This window comes from Lutra lutra, chromosome 9 (assembly GCF_902655055.1).
Source record: "Lutra lutra chromosome 9, mLutLut1.2, whole genome shotgun sequence".
Lineage (NCBI taxonomy): Eukaryota > Metazoa > Chordata > Mammalia > Carnivora > Mustelidae > Lutra > Lutra lutra.
In genome coordinates, this window is record NC_062286.1 from 120,698,921 (window position 1) to 120,721,494 (window position 22,574).

The window sequence follows — 22,574 nt, forward strand, 5'->3', positions numbered from 1 at the left end:
TTTCAAAGATTTAGTTCAACAAAAAGAATACAAATACCTCAAATTTTTTATACTGCTTACATGTTGAAATATTATTTCAGATATACTGAGTTAAATAAAACCAATTATTAAAATAAATTTCATTATTTTCTTTTTACTTTTTTAAATGGAGCTACTAGAAACTTTTAAATTCAATATATGAGTTGCATTGTTTGTTTGACAGTACCTATTTAGAACACTGATCACAGAAAGTACTATGATTTCACCTACGTAATTATCAAAACGTATCCCCCATTAGCATATAAGTTCCACTGAAGGCAAAGATCAAGTATGGGCTGTTGTTTTTTTTTTTTTAAGATTTTATTTATTTATTTATTTGACAGACAGAGATCACAAGCAGGGAGAGAGGCAGGCAGAGAGAGGAAGGGAAGCAGGATCCCCACTGAGCAGAGAGCCCAATGTAGGGCTTGATCCCAGGATCCTGGGATCATGACCAAGCCACAGGCAGAGTCTTTAAACCCCTGGGCTGTTTTGGGTTTGTTTTTTTTTAAATAACCATTGTATATCCAGGGCTTAAGAACAGTAGGCATTTAATACTTATTTGCTAAATAAATAAGTGAATAAAAACAAAAAAAAATAAGTGAATAAAACATCTCAGGGTTCATTTGGGCTTCCTCCCCTATACCACATTGCCTCTAATCAGTCCATAAGGGTCTCTGCTTAAGGTCTTCCATAAGAATGTAAGAATCGTATTATATTTTATTAATTAGTAAACACATTATACTTAACTATGTGTAAAAATACAAACAGGGCCATTAACTTTTCAAACTAGTTCCTTATCTCACTCTTAATGAGCATCCTTATTTCTATTATCTTTCATTTAATAGTTTTTAGGTGGCTATAATAGGACTACTCACCAAAAGACATTTCCTGCTATAATTATGGCATATTGGATCTAATCCTGCCCATTAAAACTCGACTAGCAATAGTATGGTACAATGGAATGATTCCAGCCTGGCCTGCCTCAACATCTCTGTTAACGACTAAGATGGAGAAAAGAAAACATACTTATCAAATCTGCAGATGACAAGAAGCTGGGCAAGAAAACAAATATGCTGGATGACCCAACCATAAGCCAAAAATACTTCAACAGACTGTTTCAATGGGCTGAATATAATAGAATGAATTTGAACAGAGGTAAACCTAAGGTCTTGCACTTGAGTCTTAAAGAACTGGGGCTGGTACAGGATAGGTGAGTCATGCCCATCTATGTGTGAAAAAGCCGTATAGGCTTAAGCTGACAATTAACTTCAAAAGAAGTCAAGGTGATGATGAGGTTGCCCCCCATATTAACATGATTTTAGATATAGTATTGGAAACATAATATCTTCAAAGTGAAATTTTTGTTCCATTCAGCACAGGTCAGACTCTTAGAATGCTTAGAATGCTGTCCATAGTTTTAAACGTTATATTTTAAGAAACAAGAGGATGAGATGAATGATCAGAAGACATGTAGCCTGGAGAAAAACAAGAGAGTTGCCTTAAATATTGTAGACAAGTGATTGGACTATTTGTCCAAGAGTTAGAATCAGAAACAATGGGTAAGCCACAGAGGGAGAAAGAATTCCTCAACACTGAACAGTGAAAGAAATAACTTTCTAACAGGAGAGTTTCTGAAGATTCGAATAATGGAATGAATAAGCCCAAGATGTAAAGAATTTGCCTACTTCCGAAGGGTAAACACTTTGTGAGAACTCAGCTAAGAGACTGACTACGTGGTCTTTAACATCCCTTCCAACCATGAGATTTGGGGATGCTGTGATTTTTTTTTTTTTAATTGGATGCTGTGATTTTAAATTTGTAACCTCTGAAGCCAGTTGGTGCCTAAGAAATAACACTTTGTAACAATAAAAACAGGTCATGGAAAAAGATTTGACTACTTCGTATGACATAGGATATACTGCAAAGCAGAAACAAACTGGACGGAGAAAGTTCAACAGTCCTTTTTCATAAGATTTTTCTTAAAAGTTAATCAAGTCGCTCATGTCAGCCTCTCACCTGAAAAGAGTGAGTTTTGATGCTTACATGTCGTCAGAGGCCAATTCATCAACAGCAAAAGTGAGGTAATGGAATTCTTCATTTATTTGAAAATTCTGTAGTTTGTTAATACACCTGCCCTCTGAGGTTTAAAAGGCACAGATTTTCTCAGACCATAAAGTATACGTTATGCTATGTTCACCTCAAGTGTACCTACCATCTGTTACCGTACAACCTATTATAATACCATTGACTATATTCCCTATGATGTACCTTTTATCTCCATTACTTATTCATTCCATAAACTGGAAACCTGTATCTTCCCACTCTGCTTCATCCATTTTATCCATTCCTCACTCTCTCCCCTCTGGGAAACATCAGTATGTTCTGTGTATTCATAAGTCTATTTCTGCTTTTTGTTTATTCATTGGTTTTTTTAGACTTCATACATAAGTGAGCTTATATGGTATTTGTCTTTCTCTGACTTAATTAATTTAGCATCAGACCCTCTAGGTCCATCCTTATTGTCAAAAATGGTAAGATCTCATCCTTTTTAATGTCTGAGTAATATTCCAGAGGGGGGAGGAGAGAAAGAGAGGGAGAATCTTCTTTATCCATTCATCTATTAATGGACACTTCAGTTGCTTCTAAATCTTGACTACTGTAGATAATACTGCAATAAACACAGAGGTGCATTTATCTTTTCAAATTCATGTTTTTCATTTTGCGGGTAAATAGCCAGTAGTGGAATTAGTGGACCATATGGTATTCCTATTTTTAATTTTTTTAAAAGATTTTATTTATTTATTTGAGAGAGATAGAGAGAGCATGAGAAGGGGGAGGGTCAGAGGGAGAAGCAGACTCCCCGCCAAGCAGGGAGCCTGATGCAGGACTCGATCCTGGGACTCCAGGATCATGACCTGAGCCGAAGGCAGTCACTTAAACAACTGAGCCACCCAGGCACCCTCTATTTTTAATTTTTTAAGGAACCTCCATACTGTTTTCCACAGCGGCTGTACCAATTTATATTCCCACCAACAGTGCATGAGAGTTCCTTTTTTCCCCCCATATCCTCACCAACACTTGTTATTTCTTGTCTTTTTTTTTTTTTAAGATTTTATTTATTTTTTTAACAGAGAGAGATTACAAGTAGGCAGGGAGGCAGGCAGAGGTGGGGGGGGGAAGCAGGCTCCCTGCTAAGCAGGGAGAGCCCAATGTGGGGCTCGATCCCAGGACCCCGAGATCATGATCTGAGCTGAAGACAGAGGCTTTAACCTACTGAGCCACCCAGGCGCCCCTAATTACTTGTCTTTTTTATTCTAACCATTCTCACAGATATAAAGTGAAGTCTCAATGTAGTTTTGATTTGTGTTGCCCTAATGATTACTGGTGTTGAGCATCTCTCCATGTGTCCGTTGGCCATCTGTGTCTTCTTTGGAAAAAAGTCTGTTCAGGTCCTCTGCCCATTTTTAAATTGGATTACTTATTTTGGGGGAGTGTTGAATCATATAAGTTCCTTATATATTTTAGACATTAACCCCTTATCAGATATATCATTTGTGATTATCTTCTCTCATTTAGTAGGTTTGCCTTTTCATTTTGCTGACTGTTTCCTTCACTGTGCAAAAGCTTTTTCTTCTGGTATAGTCCAGGTGTTCCCACTGTCAACACTTTATAGTTGAAGAAACTGAATCTTAGAAGAATAACTTGCCCAGAGTTACAAACCTAGCCAAGGTGACATCTGACCCCTGATAATTTGATCCCAGGACAGTACTATTTAGCTTCCTCCTTTGATGACTAGTACAAACCTTACGGAATCCATTTACTCTATTTTCCATTTAATCCTCACAAGGGTAGTAAGTATCAAAACTAGCATCACGGGGCGCCTGGGTGGCTCAGTGGGTTAAGCCTCTGCCTTCAGCTAGGGTCATGATCCCAGGGTCCTGGGATGGAGCCCCACATCAGACTCCTCAGCAGGGAGTCTGCTTCTCCCTTTGCCTGCTGCTCCCCCTGCTTGTGCTCTCTGGCAGATAAATAAAATCTTGGGGGAAAAAAAAAAGAGTTATCAGGACTTCCTGAATCACCCAGAAAAGGTTAAATTACATTGGGAGATGAAAAGAAAATGAGTGAAATAAATCCAAAATGGTACACAAAAACAAAAAAGATCTGATGATCCTAGTATCCACTACAAAACAAAGCCAACACTTGTCACACACAGGCTCTCACTGCACAACAATAAAGTTTGAGTCACTAAGTAAACTATATTCCACAATTGAGAATACTAGGTTTAAAGAGCAGAACAGCGTAGCTCTACCTCAATTTACATTATGGGTGCATTCCTCATAATAAATATTTAAGTGTTGAGAAAACAAATTACATTTTGCTACTGATTCAACTTCATAATTTCAGAGCTCTGTTGTGGGGGATGGAGGAGGGGAAAGGGGCGACACTTCCCTGCTAAAACATTATAAAGACTGCCCTTAAGAATGCAAAGTAGGGGTTCCTGGGTGGCTCAGCGGGTTAAAGCCTCTGCCTTGGGCTCAGGTCATGATCCCAGGGTCCTGGGATCCAGCCCGCAGCGGGCTCTCTGCTCAGCAGGGAGTCTGCTTCCCCCTCTCTCTGCCTGCCTCTCTGCCTACTTGTGATCTCTGTCCATCAAATAAATAAATGAAATATTTAAATTAAAAAAAAGAATGCAAAGTAACCTTTAAAAAAGAGATAATCTTCTGCTCAAACCTAAAACTGCCCTAAAAAGAGACTACTTTTAAAAATCTTTTTACAAAGAAAGAACCTATCAATAAAATATTCTTGTATTAAATAATGAACTTAATCATTCATTTAGTAAATATTTACTAAGCACCTACTCTAACTATAGACTTAGTCTGTATATAGACTACTCTCTGTTTAGGAGCAATTCCAATTACCCCTCCCAAGTTTGATGATGTTCTTAAACCCACAATTTATTATTGAGGTTTTAAGCTTCGCAGTACCATCCTTGTCTCTCAGTGATTCCAGTGGCTCATAAATAATACTGATCTCCTTTACATATAAGGAAAGCAAATAGCCCAGCTAGCAAAGGAAAGAAAAAAAAAAAAAGGAGTAGTTAAGTCAGTCCTGGCTCCCAACTATCGCTAAAAGGCAAGCACAGAGGCAGAGAAAAGGGGAAAAAGACTCACTTCACTAGGCATCTCAAAAAACAAAGGGCTAAGATGTTGTGGCAAATAATAATAGTGATTACTGCCATTTGTGACATCCTCTAATATCAGACTTGTCACTTGAACATGCATTTTTGGGGCGCCTGGAGGGCTCAGTTGGTTAAGCAACTGCCTTCAGCTCAGGTCATGATCCTGGGGACTGGGATCGAGTCCCGCATTGGGCTCCCTGCTCATCGGGGAGTCTGCTTCTCCCTCTGACCCTCCCCCTTCTCATCCTCTTTCTCTCATTCTCTCTCTCAAATAAATAAACAAAATCTTATTTAAAAAAAAAAAGAAAATGCACTTTCATTCACACTCTTTCAATCAATTTTTTTAAAGATTTTATTTATTTATTTGACAGAAAGATCACAAATAGGCAGAGAGACAGACAAAGGGAGAGGGGGAAGCAGGCTCCCTGCTGAGGGCTCAATCCCAGGACCCTGAGACCATAACCTGAGTGAAAGGCAGAGGCTTAACCCACTGAGCCACGCAGGTGCCCTTCTTTCAATCAATTTTAACTGCTCCCATTTCACAAAAACAAAAACAAAACTGACACTCTGAGGAAAGAAGAGAAGGAAGTAAAGAGGTTTCTTTCTCTAGATTTATAAAAATATTTCAGTGTCTCCCCATCTTAAAATAAGAAATAAAAAAATGTTTCCCCTCCATCCCACCTTCTTGATCATTTGGAAAGCCTTAAAATGTAGTTCATAATTACTTGAGTAATCTAAGGTTGCCCAAAGGAAAAGAACAGAGCTGGAATGAAGCCTGAACACCCCTACTTTCCCCCAAGCCAGTGTCTCCCAGGGCAGTGTCAGTATGGGCTGTCTCCCCCATTCTGTGACAGCACAGCTCCAAGAGCCTCTTCCTGCTGGATCAGACAAGGAAGAAGAGAAAGACAGCAACACTCTCTGCAAAAGTTCAAAGGAACAAGGGTCCTAGCCACGCTCTGCTCCTCTCTGCCTAAACCTGGGAGGGAAAAATTCTTGTTATTTTCGACGCTGACCTCCTGCCATGTATTGGCAGCTCTCAGTACCCTGTACGACTTGCTCTGTTTGGGCCTTCCGACAATGCCAGTTGTGTTTTGGCCTTGTTTCTCTCTCATGGTGCTTTATAAGCTGCTCAGAGTGGATCAGATTTGGACTTCAGTGAAGACTAGTGGGCATTCAAGGCAGGTCTGTCACTCTGGCTGCTATGAAGGAATCCACATAGCTTGTTTCCCTTCCTCTGCCACCAGCCGAGGCCAAGGAAGCAGAGCCTGCATGCCCACGCTCAAGCCTCAGCAGTGTGCTAATGAATGAGTTTATTTATTTGTGAGCTGGCATGCTTACCCTTCCCCGGGGCTGTGTACATGGCTATCTCCACCTGGTTTCCTAAACTCCCTCCCCATGAAGCCTAACCTTTATGTGGGGAGTGTGGGGAGTGTGGGGGCCACAAGATAGTCTGTGGGCAAACAGACAAGTGGGGTGAGGCACTTCCTGAAGCCATCTCACCTGACAGTGAGCCTCCTCCAAGAACTACACCTGGCCTGGGGCCTGCCTGTCAGAACCACTACAGAGGACAAGCTCCTAGGTAGCAGGTACCAGTGCTTTTAGGTTATGCAATGTTGATAAAATGATGCTGCATAGGCCTTTGGTTTGGGTAAAAAGCCACATTTGTGAGTGTTTGAACAGAGTGACTGGCTGGGGCATGGAGAGTGAGGATGTACACATGGCCAGGCCTCAGCATATCTAGCAGGTCTGGAGCTGCTGGATGTTCCAGCGTGAGCCTACAGGCCTACAGTGACATCAAAGCTGCTGTAGCCATTTTAAAGAGCCCCCTTACAAAGGCCGGGAGCGTCTGCCAGGGCAGTTCTCTGACTGGAGACTGGGACCAGTCTGTTTTCCAACCCCTTCCCACCAGCGCAGTTTACTTCCTTCTCTTCTTTCCCAGAGGCTTCTTCCCCCAGACTCATAAAAATGTTCCAGTGTTTCCCCCTCTTAAAATAAAAAATAGAAAGCAAGTGTCAAAATGCTTCCTCTCTGTCCTGTTTCTCCTTCTAGTGAACATCTTTCTTAATCACTTGGACTGTCTTAAAAAGTAGCTTACAGTTACTTCCTACCCTCCTAATAACTCCTCAAGACCCCATGTGCTCTGGTTCTAGACCCCAGAAGGCCAATGCAACTGCTTCCTTTGACCATCCCCAGGCAATCCTCCCTTCCTCTGTGCTCCCATAAGACCTACACAGAGCACTTATCACCCTGTACTGTTTTCAGATCTACTTCTTGCCTCCCCCAGAACCCAGACAGCGAGCACCAAGAAACACAGTTTCATACAGTTGATGGTCAGTGCTATGCTGTTCCTGTTCATGGGAAGAAGCCCCCATCCCCATGACCATCAAAAGGGGATAAAAGGGATTGCAGGAGAAACAGTTAGCTTTGGATTTGAGTCTCAGATCCTCCATTACAGATGAAAAGGCCTGTGACAAATTCCTTAAACTTGCCAAAATCATTTCCCCGTTTGTAAAATCAAATAGATCTGTGGTTTTATTTTTTTTTTTAAGATTTATTTATTTGAGAGAGAACAGGCGGGGAGGGGCAGAGGGAAAAGGAGCGCGTCTGCTTGGGACATGTAAAATAAACAAAAGATAATATTAGTAAAAGGCTTAGTAATTATTACATTTATGATACACCTGACTTTAAAATAACTTTTAAAACACACAAACTGCAGAGGCACCTGGCTGGTTCAGTCGGTGAAGCATGCGACTCTGGATCTCAGGGTGTAAGTTCGAGCCCAATATTGGATGTAAAGATTACTTAAAAATTAAAAAAAAAAAAAATACAAACTGCAATTTATTCCCTGCATCCCATCTCCATCATAAGTATATTCTAATTTTATTTATTCCATTCCATTTCCTAAAATTAACCTCTGCATCTAGAAGGTATTGTAGTGTTCCACGACTAAAAGGGGAACCTCCAACAAATCTACAAATGCCAACATAAATTCCAGCTACATACATGTAACCACCAGAGAAACTTAAGAAGGAGTGGAGCTTTGCCACTCTCACCCAACCAAAGGACAGTGCCAGGACCCTTCCAAATGTTGTGGGAGCCAAGCCAGATCTGGGCCCATCAATTACTTATTGAACATTTACTGATACAAACTAAGAGGAAGACATGCAGTTGAGGGAAGAAATATCTCCTTTTCATACCTTTCCAAAAAGATAATAAAAAAAATTGTTGCGCTCAATAAATTTACCATCTATAAAGTCAATATGGTAAAATATAATAATGTTACATGATGAGTATTGTGATAGAAGTGTCTAAAATACTAAGAAAACGCATAAGAGGAACTAATTATTGCCTTTGAAGGGTAGCGAAGGCTTCAAAGAGAAATGATATCTGAACTGGATATTGAATGAAAAACAGGAGTTTGTCAGGGGGAGAGCAGGGAGAAGGGCTTTCTGGACAGAAGAAAGCTTTGTAGAGAAGATTTGATATTTCTATTATGTAATACTATTTTATCTTGCAAAGGAGGGAGTGGTGGTGATAGTGGCACCTAGAATAGCACATGAGACTAGCAGAGGTGGTGTATTTGGTGGGATATGAATACCGTGCCAAGAAACATACTTTGTCCCGAGAATAATGGAGAATATTAAGGAGTGTGTGTGTGTACTGATCCAATTTGTATTGAGAAGACTAATGGCACATGAAGATGGAAACTGGAGGCCAAAGACCAGTTTCCAGGTACTGTTGCCTATAATCCAGTAAAATCAATTTAATGGGTGACATCTTAAATTTTTTTTATAATGAATTCAAACGGAATAGAAAATACCAGAGACCATTTGGCATCGTAAAGCCAAGTTTTAAAACTATAGTATCAGAGATGTATGTGTTCTGGGTCGTAGGGTAAAATTCATTTGTTACTGTGGTTCACAGTCAAAAAAGTTTGAGAACAGATGAAGGGATAAGGGAAAAGTCAAGGAGCTCTCCCTGGTTTCTGGTGTGGATACCTTAAGGGATTGCAATGTGACTGCCCAGGACAGGGAAGAGAGAAGGCCTGCCTTTATCAAGTCCACAGTTGGACGCAAGAAAGCCCAGAGAGCAACCTCAACAATTTTTCAGCGGCCACAGTCAATACTAATCTTGTTCGGCAGAGACAAAGGACACATCGTCATTGCAGCTGCATGCTCATGTGAATACACAACTGATAAAGGCCCTCTGGAAACTGGAAATACACAGAAAAACTTGGGAACCAGAGAAAGCACACAGGATAAGGGAATCATCAGCACCTCCTCTAGGGAACTAGAAATATGTGAGAAATCCTGTCTCTATTCTAACAGGGAGTCATCATCCTCGGGAACCCAAGGAAGCTTTCTGAAAAGTCCACTGCCAGGGTATTCTGTTTATTCGGGTTTACTTTTTTTTCCTTAGGGGATGGTAAGGACTCTTTCTACTTTTGTAACTGCTTTCTAAGCCTCCATAGCTCTCCCTCATACTACCACCTACAGGAGGTATTTCAACCTTACACATCTCTGGCAAGTCCACTGAGTCCTGTAATACCGGACACGGCTATCCCTCAGTTATCCTCCTAGAGCTTTGGGCTAAGAGAACAGGGCTGGAAAAACATAGCTTCTCCACAGACTTGGAGTGGATCCATTCCTCCTCCTAATACCCTTCTGCCCTAGAAGAAAAAGGTTCCCCAATTCTTCTTGGAGGGTGACAGCACAATTGGGCCCCAAACTACATTTATGGCAATGCTTCCCATTAAAACTCCTGCACAAACCTGCTCTAGACACTTCAGACAAGTGGCTTTCCTCAAATACTCCATGTCCTTGAACATACATTCTGTGTTCTGCCCCTGATATTCCCTCAACCTAAAATGCCCTCCTTTTCTCTGACAGAAATTCTCCCCCTTCATGGTATATCTCAATGTCACTCCTACCACAAAGCCACTCTTTATCCAATACTCTCTCCAACCACTACCACCAAATTTGGATTTAGTCACACCTCCCCGTCCTTTCCATTGAATCTGCTTGTGCCCTGGGCACAGCACATCTTTCAATGTCATCTGTTTCGAGCAACTGTACTTTCTGCCTGTCACCTGCTGGACTGTTTCTGAAGGTGCATGCCCTTCTCTCCAAAGCCCCCAGTCCTTAACGCCCAGTGAGTTCTCAGTAAAAGTTTCCCGATTCAAACTGAAAAGCTACCACTTCATTCCACCAGAGCCTGCAGATCCTAAGAACTAAAAAGGAAGGGTGGAGGGGAGACCAAGTGTGGATTTGAGGCACACAGCCACCCTCCCCCTACTTAACCGGTAGCAGTACTCCCCACTCCTCTGAGAAATTAGAACCAACCTCAGCAAGGAAGATGCAGCAGGCATGTCTGGAAATGGTGGCTATCTTGAAAGAACTCTTAAGTAGTTTCAAGGTTCTCCTGGCTACTATTAGTCAGGGATCGACCTTGGGATATGGTTACAGGGATTATATATTTTATTTTGCCATCCACTCCCTCTAACTCTGATACCTCTAGCTATATGGGCAATAAAGAGTCTTTCATACCAGCTCTGAATATTATCTTTGAGCTCCTCTGGGAACAGCCTAGCCTCCTTTCAGCCCTCCCACCTTTCCAGTGAGTAATTCTGCAGTGCCACCTCTGCAGTCTTCTCCTCTTAAAAAAGTGGTTTTCCTCTCAGTATATCCAGCTGCCCTCCCTAAACCTCTCCTTAACCTTCACCGTTCAGACAGAGGGTAGTCTGCCTTCTCAGCTGCCTGACTAAAAGACTGTATATTTCAAAAAAAATAGGCAGAACTGGTAAAGGTTTTGATAATTGTGGCTTCCTCTGTGGTCCCATAGGCACTACTCACTCAGATTTATTATAAAACCTAGCCATTCCAATTTATCGCTGACTATTTTAAATGTCTTATCTCCCTCATTAGACTGTGAGCTTCTTGAGAACCACTGCTAGTTCCCAGCAAACTTCCCAGTGCACTCAATGAAGTACCCGCTTAGAAAAAATAACATAAAATAAATTGCTACCTTGTGCCCCTCAGTCAATCTCAGTGACTATGGGAGTTCAGAAGGAGAAATATTTCAGAGGCGATCAAAACCAAAAAGTCTTTATATAGTAGTCAGTCCTGTGATGCAAAGCTCAGCTGAAGGGAGTCTCAAACAAGGGTCCTTTTGACAGGGCAACCATTCCCCACGTTCCTCAGATACTCACTATGGTCAAAGTAGTAAACTTAGTTCTCCAGAATTTACTTTCCCAAGATCTGGCAGTTCAGTAAATGCATTCCCCAGCCCCCACTTCAACGTCTCTCCTATATCCTTCTGACCTTTAATACTGTGTAACATTAGATGAAAAATTGATTTTTTTTGGCTACTTAATTTGCAGCTGAAGAAAAAATATACTGTTTAAGGTGTTAAATATTTTTACATGCAACAAACCTGGCATGAATTTAACCTGTATGCACATTTTAGAGGTACAGGCGTAAATGTCAGTGCTATAATTTGTTATAGGTTTCTGATGACCAGCAATGAAAATGACCACGGATTCTCACAATTCAAACCACTTTTACGTAAATGTGAACTTTCCTAAAACAGCCAAGGGAGAGAAATTTCCATCCATGCTCACAGAGTCTCTTAGAGATAGTGATAGCATTGTTCACCAGGTTAGGTGTTCTTTGAGAAAAGCTTACAAATATTAGTTTCTTTCTGGGACTATGCTTTGACCTTTAATAAAAGTGTGCTTTAAGACACTAGTTATTAAAATGAAAGGAACAGTTTTTAATGCCTGAATAACTGCCATTTCACATCATCAGCCCTGCTGAAGGCTATACCTTACAAGTTAGCAGTGTTTCAGAAAATAAATAAATAAATAAATTTGGTGACTTCACTTAAATTGCTCACTTACCAGACGTGAAGTAGAGTTATAAGAAACCATGAATTGAATGTATCAGGCATCTGACACCCTAGAAAATAACAATAAAGTATAAATATGTGAGGGTTTAGAGAAGGAATACTGACTGTATTTTAAATATTGGTAGGAATCTGTTCAACTCAAATATATGGCAGTTACAGTGTTCTCTGATTATGCGACCACAGAGAGGGCCAGTGGAACGAAGGCAAGATGATGGGTCGAAAGAGCATTGAATGCAGTCAGACAACCAGTTCCAGCCCTGGTACCACTTTGCTGTGTGGCCTTGGGCAAATCGCTTTTCTTCTCAGATGCTCAGTTTTCTCACTTCGCATAATGTGGCCTAGATGATCTGTATGGTTCCTTCCAACTTATATGCTATTTTCTCTTCCTAGTCTCAAGTTCATCTGGAAAGCTAGGCCGACACTACTTTGTCTACCACCCTTAAGTGTTTTTCACTGTTGCCCTGCTGAGAAGTCTAAGTTCCTCTAGTTTCTTTTTCCTTTCTTCCTTAAGGCAACCCAGTATGCTCGAACATACTGGGTATGCTGAATGATTCATCCAAAATAAATGACCAGGAGAAAGAAGTGAGGCTCTAGGGAGCTGTAGTTGAAAAGGAAAGCAGATTACATCTAACGAAAGGCCATTCATCACCCCCCAGGAATGACAAAACTTTAAGACACTAAAACTCAGGTCACTGCTTAGATATCCATGCCTCTCAATTCTCAGATCTCTAGGAAATGCCTCTGGCCTAGATGAGGGGTCCCCCACTGAATGCACCTTCCCTATTACATGACAGGGAGAAAAGGTAGAGCAAGAGGATGAAGAAAAGTGAGTATCAGTGCTCAGTTTGGGCCCTTCGAGTAGAATCTGCCCTTTGAGCAATGACTCAAGAAAAAAGGGATATTTTCTGCCTTGTAAACAATACAATGTACTAAATGATAACAAACTAGGGCCACTAGGAGAGAAAACACAGAGCAGAACCTCTGTGAAGCACACTAACACTGCCAATAATAATAAAGAGCTGCATTCCTTGTGGGCTTCCTTTGTGTGAAACATTGTAATTGATGCCTACATGCATGACTCAATGAATCCTACCAACAGGCCTATGAGGTAGATATTACTAATACCCTCAATGACAGATGAGAAAATGGACTCTTAGAGACCATGATAATTGCCCAAGTCACACAGCTATGAAATCAAACATCTAGGATCAAATTCAGATCTGCTGGATTTCAGGCCCTGTGGTCTTAATCGCTAACTAATTCTCTAATACTAGTATCAGAAACTAACATTCACTCAAGGGCCCGTATTTCCTGCCAGGTCCACTGCTAGTCATGGCAATACATGATCTTACTTAATTCTCACTTTAACCCTGAAGGGAGGCATTATAATCCTCCTTTTAGAGATGAGGAAATAGGATCAAAAAGGCTAAGTAACTTGAGGGCAGCCACAATATAACAAGCTAGTGATTGGGCTGGAGTTTAAGTCCAGATCTGTCACAAAGTGACACCAAAATACTCTGGTGAGCTTACTGGGAGGTGCCCAGCAGTTGTCAAGTGGACTTCCTCTTGGAACCCAGTAGGAGGGAGGTGAAGGCTGGCCTGGCCAACCATCCAGCTATTAAGACACATGTCATCGGAGAGTGGGCCAACCACCCTCCACCTAGAACAAGAATAGCCATGAGAAACTCTCAAGCCCAGATCTGAAGTTGGGTCTTTTTTGGATGCTAGAACAAAACATTAAAAAGAAAAGTTTTCTTGGAAGTCTGTCTTTCAATCTGGAAAATGAAATTTGGCTGCTTCTAAAGGACAATCTGTTCAACTGCTACCTCTACATCAAAGCTTCTCGGCAGCCTCCAGGAGCCTTTCCAATTCTCTCAGAGACGGAATCAATTCTTGGGCTGGAAAGCACAGACAGACAGACAGGCCAGCAGCTGGACTTGGGTCACAATTTTCCATCCTGGGGGTCGGCTCAGGGCTAACGATGGGAAAAGAGCTGGCATACGGACTCCCTGTACCCAGCGGAGCCAGAACAGAAACCCACAGGGTAAAGCCCTGAGAAGTAAAACCACTGAATGACCATAAGCATCACAAAAACATAGTAGATCTTCAGCTCAAAAAACTGTGTTTAAGCACGTCAAAGTTAAAATCTGTTACTGCATTTTGTCAAGATCACACTCTTACACCAATACACACTTGGCGCATTATTTCCCGAGGCTAGGTACTTTCTTCCTCAATATCAAGCTGGATAAAATTAAATAATTCATCACTGTTATGGAGTGGCAGTATTAACATAGTTGTTTGTTTAATGCAGCCTCCGGGTCAGACCTCCCGATTCAAAACCCTGACCATACCTCTTACTTACTACGTGACTCTGGGTAAAGTTACTTTAGCCTTCTCAGTGCCTATGTCATCTTCTCTGTAAAAATGGGGAGAACAAGAGAACCTACCTTATAGGGATTTGTGAGGATTAAATGAGATAAGGCCTATGAAATGTTTAGCAAAATGGTTAATATTTAACAGGCACTCAATAAATATTTACTATTGTTTCTCGGTGAATTATTTAAACAGTAGGGTTTAAAATATCTTAAATAGCGCACTATTTAAGACTGTGTCAATAAAATGATGAACCTCAATCACTGACTCAGAACTTATTCATTAAGGAAACTCCTCTCCAAGGTATTAAGTCTCTTAAGAGCTAAAGACAAAGCAGTTTTCATACAGAACGGAATTTCAGTATGGAATTCAACACAAACTTTATTGATTGGCCCATCTGTTCCAAAGTGCTCCTCATAACAGAACTGATCTCCAAAAGACCAGTTAGCAAACCACTGCATTCTCACAGAGGTTACACTCCTTGATGCCCCAAATAGGATACACCATCAGAACATCTTGGAAACAACAGGGGGCCATTAATCTCACCAGTCAGAATCCCCAAGGTTGAGGTCACTGGATCAAGACCACGTTGGCTCTGAGATGATAGAGAGTCTATAACTTGGACATTTTATGGGGGCCGATCCAAGAGGCTAGAGAGCTACTCACAACTCATTCTTACACAATCTTCAGGAATTAACACTGGCCTCACTTTTTTGGAAGAGTAAGGATGAGAGTGCTGAGCTCCCTAAGCCTCTCTATCCTTTTTAAAAACTACTGAATGCTCAGGACTCTAAAAGTCAAGCCCTAAAATACCAAAAATCCAAGGCAACAGCCACTTTAAAAGTGTAATCTTAGGAAGTGATATATATTTATTCTCTTCTTTTACCCCAAACCTGCCTGGCCTACTCTTTAGGACCTTTCTTTAGAAGATGCAAGCAAGTCTCATTGTTTCATAGATATTTATCTGCCTCCAAATCATATTTTTCAGATTGGCTCCATTTTTTATTCCTAGCCACAGTTCAGAACCACTTTGGTTTCATTTTAAAATTTAATCTACCCAACAACAACAAAGATGGACCACACTGGAGCATTAATACAAATGAACAAGCTGTAAGTCTAAAAGCCAATACTTTTTTCAAAAAAGATTTTATTTATTTATTTGACAGAGAGAGAGAGAACACAAGTAGACAGAGGCAGGTGGGGTGGGGAGGGAAGCAGGCTCCCCGCTGAGCAGAGAGCCCGATGCAGGGCTCGATCCCAGGTCCCTGAGATCATGACCTGAGCCAAAGGCAGAGGCTTAACTCACTGAGCCATCCTAAACTGGGTCTTAAAAAACCATAAGCAAGAGTGGTATCACCAAAATGTGCTGTCTCTCCAGGTAACAACTTCAAAGGGCAAAACTAGAACAAAGTTTATTGAGGTGAACATACTCTAATATACGTAACATCAATTAATAATACTAATAGAATATCTCCTAGGAATAGTTCTTATTTAAAAACAATAACATATAAATATATTAAAATGAATTATAATTTCTAATTTGGAATTACATTCTTTCACAGGTCATATATTATAGTGGAAAAATTCCTGGCCTTTAAGCCAGACAACATAGGATCAAGCTAAGCAACTTTGGGAAATCACTTTGCCTTTAAGTTACAACTGCTTCTGAAAAGAAAATAAAAATGAAAACAAGAATACAAGTCCTTCCTATCCTACAAGGTTTTGTAACCCCTAAATGAGCCAAATGTAAAAGCACACCATGTAAATGTGATTACCATGTAATGGTAATAATTTGTATAAACTTTTATTTTTATTAGTAGTTAACAACAAATTATAAATTGAAACATGGTATGTTACCTTAAACATACAATAATAATCTCAATATTCAATTTATAATATTAACTCAAGGATCTTCAATAATGACGACTGGCTAAGACAACGATAACTAGTAAACATCATTTCAAAATAATTATAAATTTATTAGTTATTTATAGAATCAAATATTAAACAGATATCTGAGGATGAACTTTTAAAAAGATCTGATGAAAAATACTTGGGGAGATGGATTCCAGAAGTCACTTAGGAAAAATCCAGCTTCAAATATTAATAGTTTCTTCATCAAATAGATAAGAATATTTTCTCCTTTCAGACTAATTTCTCCTAAATGAGAATTTTTTAGAGATTAAAAAGAAGCAAGAAAGTTTACTTTTGTCCCTATGAGTAAATAATAAACAGAAGGTAGACACTAAATCAGGATTACAACTCAGTAGGTATGTATTTTAAGTTTCTAACATAACATCGATCTGCTGAAATTATAAAATCACCAAAACAACTTGCATTTGGTTTTTAAAAACCAAAACAGTTATTAAATAATCCAAACTGCATCTAGCTATCTTCCTTATTATTAACATAATTCTATACAAATATTTGCTCTCCATGAAAACTATCAAGTATATACAGTCAAGTGTTTGTGGCTTTCAGGATAATGGCTGTAACCACAGATGTGCACAGCACACATTTCCTTCCAAAATCTGTAGAACTAGAAACAGCTTCAACTTTCTCAATTACTTTAAAAGTACCTGCTTGACTAACTTTATTTGTAACTAAACAGTTGACAGCATCCAAATGAATACTATGTCACTATAATCAACTGACAGTGATGATCTAAACCAGCAAAAGCCCTTTGGAAAACAATTTACTTTCAATGGGATCTAAATAATAAAATTATATATATATATATATGTGTGTGTGTGTGTGTGTGTGTGTGTGTGTATGTATGTGTATATATATATATACCTTTGACCCAATCATCCTTCAACAGAAAGAAAACAATCATTAGGCATCAACCAAAACAATTAAAAACTAGAAATAAAAGAGGAATGATTGGCAAAAATTCACTTCACCCAAAATGCTAAGTACAACATCCAGAATGTAAACAGGATTTGTTTACTATGAGTACTCATATGTAAAAAGATGCATGTGTGGAAAATGTCAAAGTACTAGACAAATTTTTGGTTTCTTCTTTTTTCGAACTTGTTAAAATGTCTTATTTATAGGGTTTTTTGCCCTTGTTTATTCTATTAAAAGAGAAAAATAAGCAGCTTTTATTACACACTTTTGTACAGGAAAAATTGTTTCACTAGTGACTCAAAACTGACCCAGTCATAAAAACGAAAAATAGGTGTTTTTTTTTTTAAGATTTTATTTTTAAGTAATCTCTACACCCAACATGGGACTTGAATTTACAACCCCAAGATCAAGAGTCACGTGCTCTACCGACTGAGCCAACCAGGTATCCCATGAAAAGTAGATTGATTTTCCTTTTCAGAACTATCAAAAACAGTAAACTTACTTAGAAAGAATTCCTCGAAGTCAGTTTTCTCCACACAGCTAGTATACATGCGCAGGGCTGCAATCTTAATCTTCTAGACAAAAAAAATAAAAATAAAACCAAACTCAAGATATGACCAAGTATGTTCCAGTGCTAGTAGATGTAGTCACAACATCTTATATTTGTTCAACCAGGAGGATAAGTCCAAACCTGTCTCTAGGCAAATTTAATAGCTAAACCAACACAGATTATTTCTTTCTTAAAGCTAACCATTCACAGACTTCACACAATTTTCACATTTTATGAGTTAGCATCAAAATGTCAAAAAGATTTTTCCAATATTTATTTATATGAAATCTCTCCTTTAATTCAAACTTACTTCATTACATTTGAGCCTCTAAATCACTGTTCAGCATCACTCACATTAACTCTTTATAATCTGAAACCCCTTATATTAAAAAATTACCCATTTTATGACCAAAATCAAACAAACAAACCAAAAACCCCTTCAACCCCTCAAACCTTACTTCAGAAGCACTACTATCTATTCTATAAGTCTTTTTTACACCTTGGGGAAAGAGTCATTTTTTTCTATATTTTCCCTAGTTTTATAGTTTGCTGATTAAGAGAAGGCTGTGCTTACCACTAAGGGTTTTCAATGAATGCAAAATATAGTAAAAGAATCAAAATTTTACTACTTCCCAAAGCACTAAGAATTCTCTTAGGATCTTGATTTGAGTGGTGGTTTTAATTTATTCACTGAATACCTAAGATCTGTACATTTTACTATATGTACATTATGCCTCCATAAAAATAAATCTGAAAGTGAAAAATAAATTCTTTTAAGAGTTAAATTGTAGATCTGAAGACCAACTCAGTGCTAAAGTAAGGAAGTATTTCTTTTTTTTTTTTTTTAAGATTTTATTTATTTATTTGACAGAGAGAGATCACAAGTAGGCAGAGAGGCAGGCAGAGAGAGAGGGGGAAGCAGGCTCCCTGCTGAGCAGAGAGCCCGATACGGGGCTCGATCCCAGGACCCTGGGATCATGACCCGAGCCGAAAGCAGAAGCTTTAACCCACTGAGCCACCCAGGCGCCCCGAAAGTAAGGAAGTATTTCTAAGGACTTTCAAAATATTTCCTGAAGGATACAATTAAATAAATTAGTCCAACCACAAAAGTCTTACAACAGCTAATTTTTTCTTAAAATGATAGAGAATTACAAACTCAAATATGCAGACTAAAAAAAATGCAGAAACTGAGAATGAAATAGCAACTAAAGAAAAAACAATCGAGAATTTCGTAAAGCTATGTTATTAAAGTTCAAATTCACCAAAAAATACTATAACTAACACTATATCATGCTCATTTCTCAAACACTCTAGGGTCAGAACAGCAGTGTCTCTAATGGGCAGAAGAACCCAGAATAAATTAGAGAAGGATTATGTCTCTAATTGTAATTAAGATTTTTTCTTTGCTAATTTGAGGTCTGTCATGTTTTCAAGGCTTTCAGAGTAAAGCTCATATAGGGGAAAACAGAATAAACATGTAACAACTGAAAAACATATATCTACATGGGAATAAATCAGCATTCAAAGCCAATTTAAACAAAATCTATGGTAAGACACTAAAAAGAGCAAATTAAACCTAAAAGCAAGCAGAAAGAATGATATAATAAAGAACAGAGATCAATAAAATTAGAAACAGAAAAAAAGCACAGAAAATCTAAGAACCCAAAGCCAGTTTATTAATAATATCAGTAAAATTGATAAAGTGTTGACAGAACTGATCAAGGAATAAAGAAAAAACAGAGAAGATAAAATTGCCAGAATCAGAGAAGTTATCACAACATATCCTAGAGATATTCATAAAATAATAAGGGACTATTATGAACACCTGTAGGACAACAGATACGATTATTAGAGAAAATGGACAAATTTCTTGGAAAAAAACACAAATTACCAAAACTCCCGAGAATAAATAACATGAATAGTCCTATTATCTACTAAAGAAATGGGATTTGCAACAACAACAAAAAGCCTTCTCCAAAGAAAACTCCATGCTCAATGGCATCACTAAACATCACTCAATGTTTCTACCAAACATCTAAAGAAATGCTATGAAATCTACATAAACTCTTCCAGAAAACAAGAGGGAAGAACACTTCTTAGCTCTTTCTATAAGGCCAATATTACCCTGATATCAAAACCAAAGTCATTAGAAGAAAATAAAACTATAGAACCACAGCCTTCATGAATTTAGATGCAAAAATCCTTAACAAAATACTAACAAATCAAATTCAGCAATATTTTAAAAGGACAATAAATCACAACCAAATGGGATTTATTCCTGAAATGCAAAGCAGATTCAACATTCACAAATCAATCAGTGTAATTCACCATATCAGCAGGCTGAAAAAGAAGCCTGTTTAACTTCGTTAACATCTGCAGTTCTAGGAAGTATCTGACACAGAACACATTTTGGGGAGTACTGGTCCGTACCATGATCAAACTAATGACATCCTAGTATTGTTATCCTAATGCTTTGGCTTTGACCGCCCTACTTCTATCCTCAGGCAGGGAGTTAAGGACACCTGTTACCTCTTCACTTCAGTGAACAAATAGTTTATTGAGTACCTAACTCAGTACCTGATGTGGATTTGGACATCGGGAAGAAAGAAGCGAACAATGAAGTAAAAAACTCCAGCCTTCATGAAGCTTACAGCCTACCTCAATTATAGACACATTGATAATTTTTTTTTTTTGCCTGTAAACATAGGAAAAGACTCTCAACTTTATTAGTAACCAGAGGGATGCAAACTAAATAAAAAATACTATATCACACCATCTAATTGGTAAACATGAGACAGTCTGACAGTATCAAGTGTTGGAAATGATTCTGAACCTTTAAACCCTAACTGATAAACTGATAAAACATGTCATGAATATAATTTAATACAGTTAAAAATATTCATAGACTAGTACCCAGCAATTCCATCTCTCTCTCTCCATCTCTCTCTCTCTCTGAAGAAACTCCCGCACAATTTAAAAGGTACTGTCATTATGAAAGACCTAAAACAACTGTGTTTGGTAGAGGAATAGTTAAGCTATAGTTTAATTATACAAAGTGAAGCTATTCAGCAGTTGAAATGAAAAAAAAATCAGATCTCCACTCAAAGACATGTTGACTAATAAAAACAGGTTGAAAAGTGAGATACTGCTTATATAGTTTTCATTAATACAATATATTATATATGTTGTTTATGGATAATAATGAGTGGTAAAAGATAAAAAATGTACAAGGGAATGACAAAAACCAACTTTAGAACAGTAATTATCTTGGTGGAGAAAGAGAAGAAAGGAGAAATGGGCTAGTTTACTTTCTGTAAAAGTTTATCTTGGAAAAAATAAAACTAAAGCAAATATGGCAAAAATTAATATTTGTCAAATGTGGGGTACTGGTATATAAATGTCAACACATTTACAATTTTAAATAAAATTCCTAATGGCCTGTTTCTTTATTTTTTTTTCTAACTCCACAGTTTCCTCCAGATCCTCACATAGAGAGAGTCCTGTAGGTTCATTAATTATTCTACCTAAGAAAGGCAGATTTGCCACCAAGAGCCAAATCTTCCCTGAAGAAGGCTTTCCCCCACAACATGTTCATGAAGAAAGCATCCATTACAAATAATGAAGACCTCACCAGACCTCAGCCAGTGTATTTATACACTGCTCATAATGTGGCAATCAGGAGCATTTTATAGTTCCTCACTTTTCCTGCAGTGAAGCCAAGCCTTTATACTTGGGTGAGCCATTTTCCTGGACAAATGTCTAAAGCAAGTCCCCTAAGACCATCACAGAGGGACTGGAAATAACAACTTGGGGAAGGAATTTCTTCAAGGACTCATGCATTAATATAAGTTAAAGAGGTAGGTGCACTAAATTCCACCCAGTCAATACAAATTGTTCTGGTTCTCAGAAGACTTCATGTTTATTTCATTGTAACTCTGGAAGACTTCATCAGTGTCTCTGATGAAAACACAAGCACCTCAGGCAGCTTTAAGAAATGAAAATCAGCTCTCCCACTGACTACTGCATCTGGTGCCATCTTACAAGATGAAAAATGAATATAGTAAAAGGTCTGCACTAACAGCTCTGTGAGAGTTGAAGGGGCTTTGAAGTCATCTGAACCTTCTATTCTGTACTGGAATTCCTTCTACAGCATTCTTGATTCACAGTCAACCATCTGGGCCACTGTTCAAACAAGTCCAATGACCTCGGGAGGTTACCTATCCCCCTGAAGGACAGTTCTTGTTAGACTTTTGTTTTATTGAATGTAAATCTGCTTCATGTAACATTCATGAAAAGTCCACTGCCCAGTGGAATACTTTACTTAGATTAAGTCTTTTCTTTTCTTTTCTTTTTTTTTTTTGACAAATAGTTGAGAAGAACCATCATGTCTTCTCTTTTCCAGGGTAGGCATCCCTATTTCCTTCAACCACTCTTCATTCAACACAGTTCCTAAACCCTTCACAAGGCTCACTGCCCATTTCTTTTTTTTTTTTTTTTTTAAGATTTTATCTTTTTTTTTTTTTTCTTTTTTAGAGAGAGAGAGAGATCACAAGTAGGCCAAGAGGCAGGCAGAAGCAGAGGGAGAAGCAGGTTCCCTGCCAAGCAAGGAGCCCAATATGGGACTCGATCCCAGGACGCTGGAATCATGACCTGAGCCGAAGGCAGCCACTTAACCAACTGAGCCACCCAGGCGTC

The 22,574-nt window shown here is 38.8% G+C and overlaps 1 protein-coding gene across 2 annotated transcripts in view; it reads right to left on the reverse strand.

Annotated features, from left to right (window-relative positions):
* The window catches only part of LOC125108918 (ubiquinol-cytochrome-c reductase complex assembly factor 1), a 96,915-nt gene that overhangs the window by 45,971 nt on the left and 28,370 nt on the right, over positions 1 to 22,574 (reverse strand). For both annotated transcript variants that reach the window (XM_047745376.1, XM_047745377.1), the window contains exons 5-6: positions 17,832 to 17,904; positions 12,099 to 12,156 (exon numbers count right to left, since the gene is read on the reverse strand). In XM_047745376.1, the coding sequence (XP_047601332.1) occupies positions 12,099 to 12,156; positions 17,832 to 17,904 (131 nt within the window). The remainder of the gene's footprint in view (positions 1 to 12,098; positions 12,157 to 17,831; positions 17,905 to 22,574) is intronic.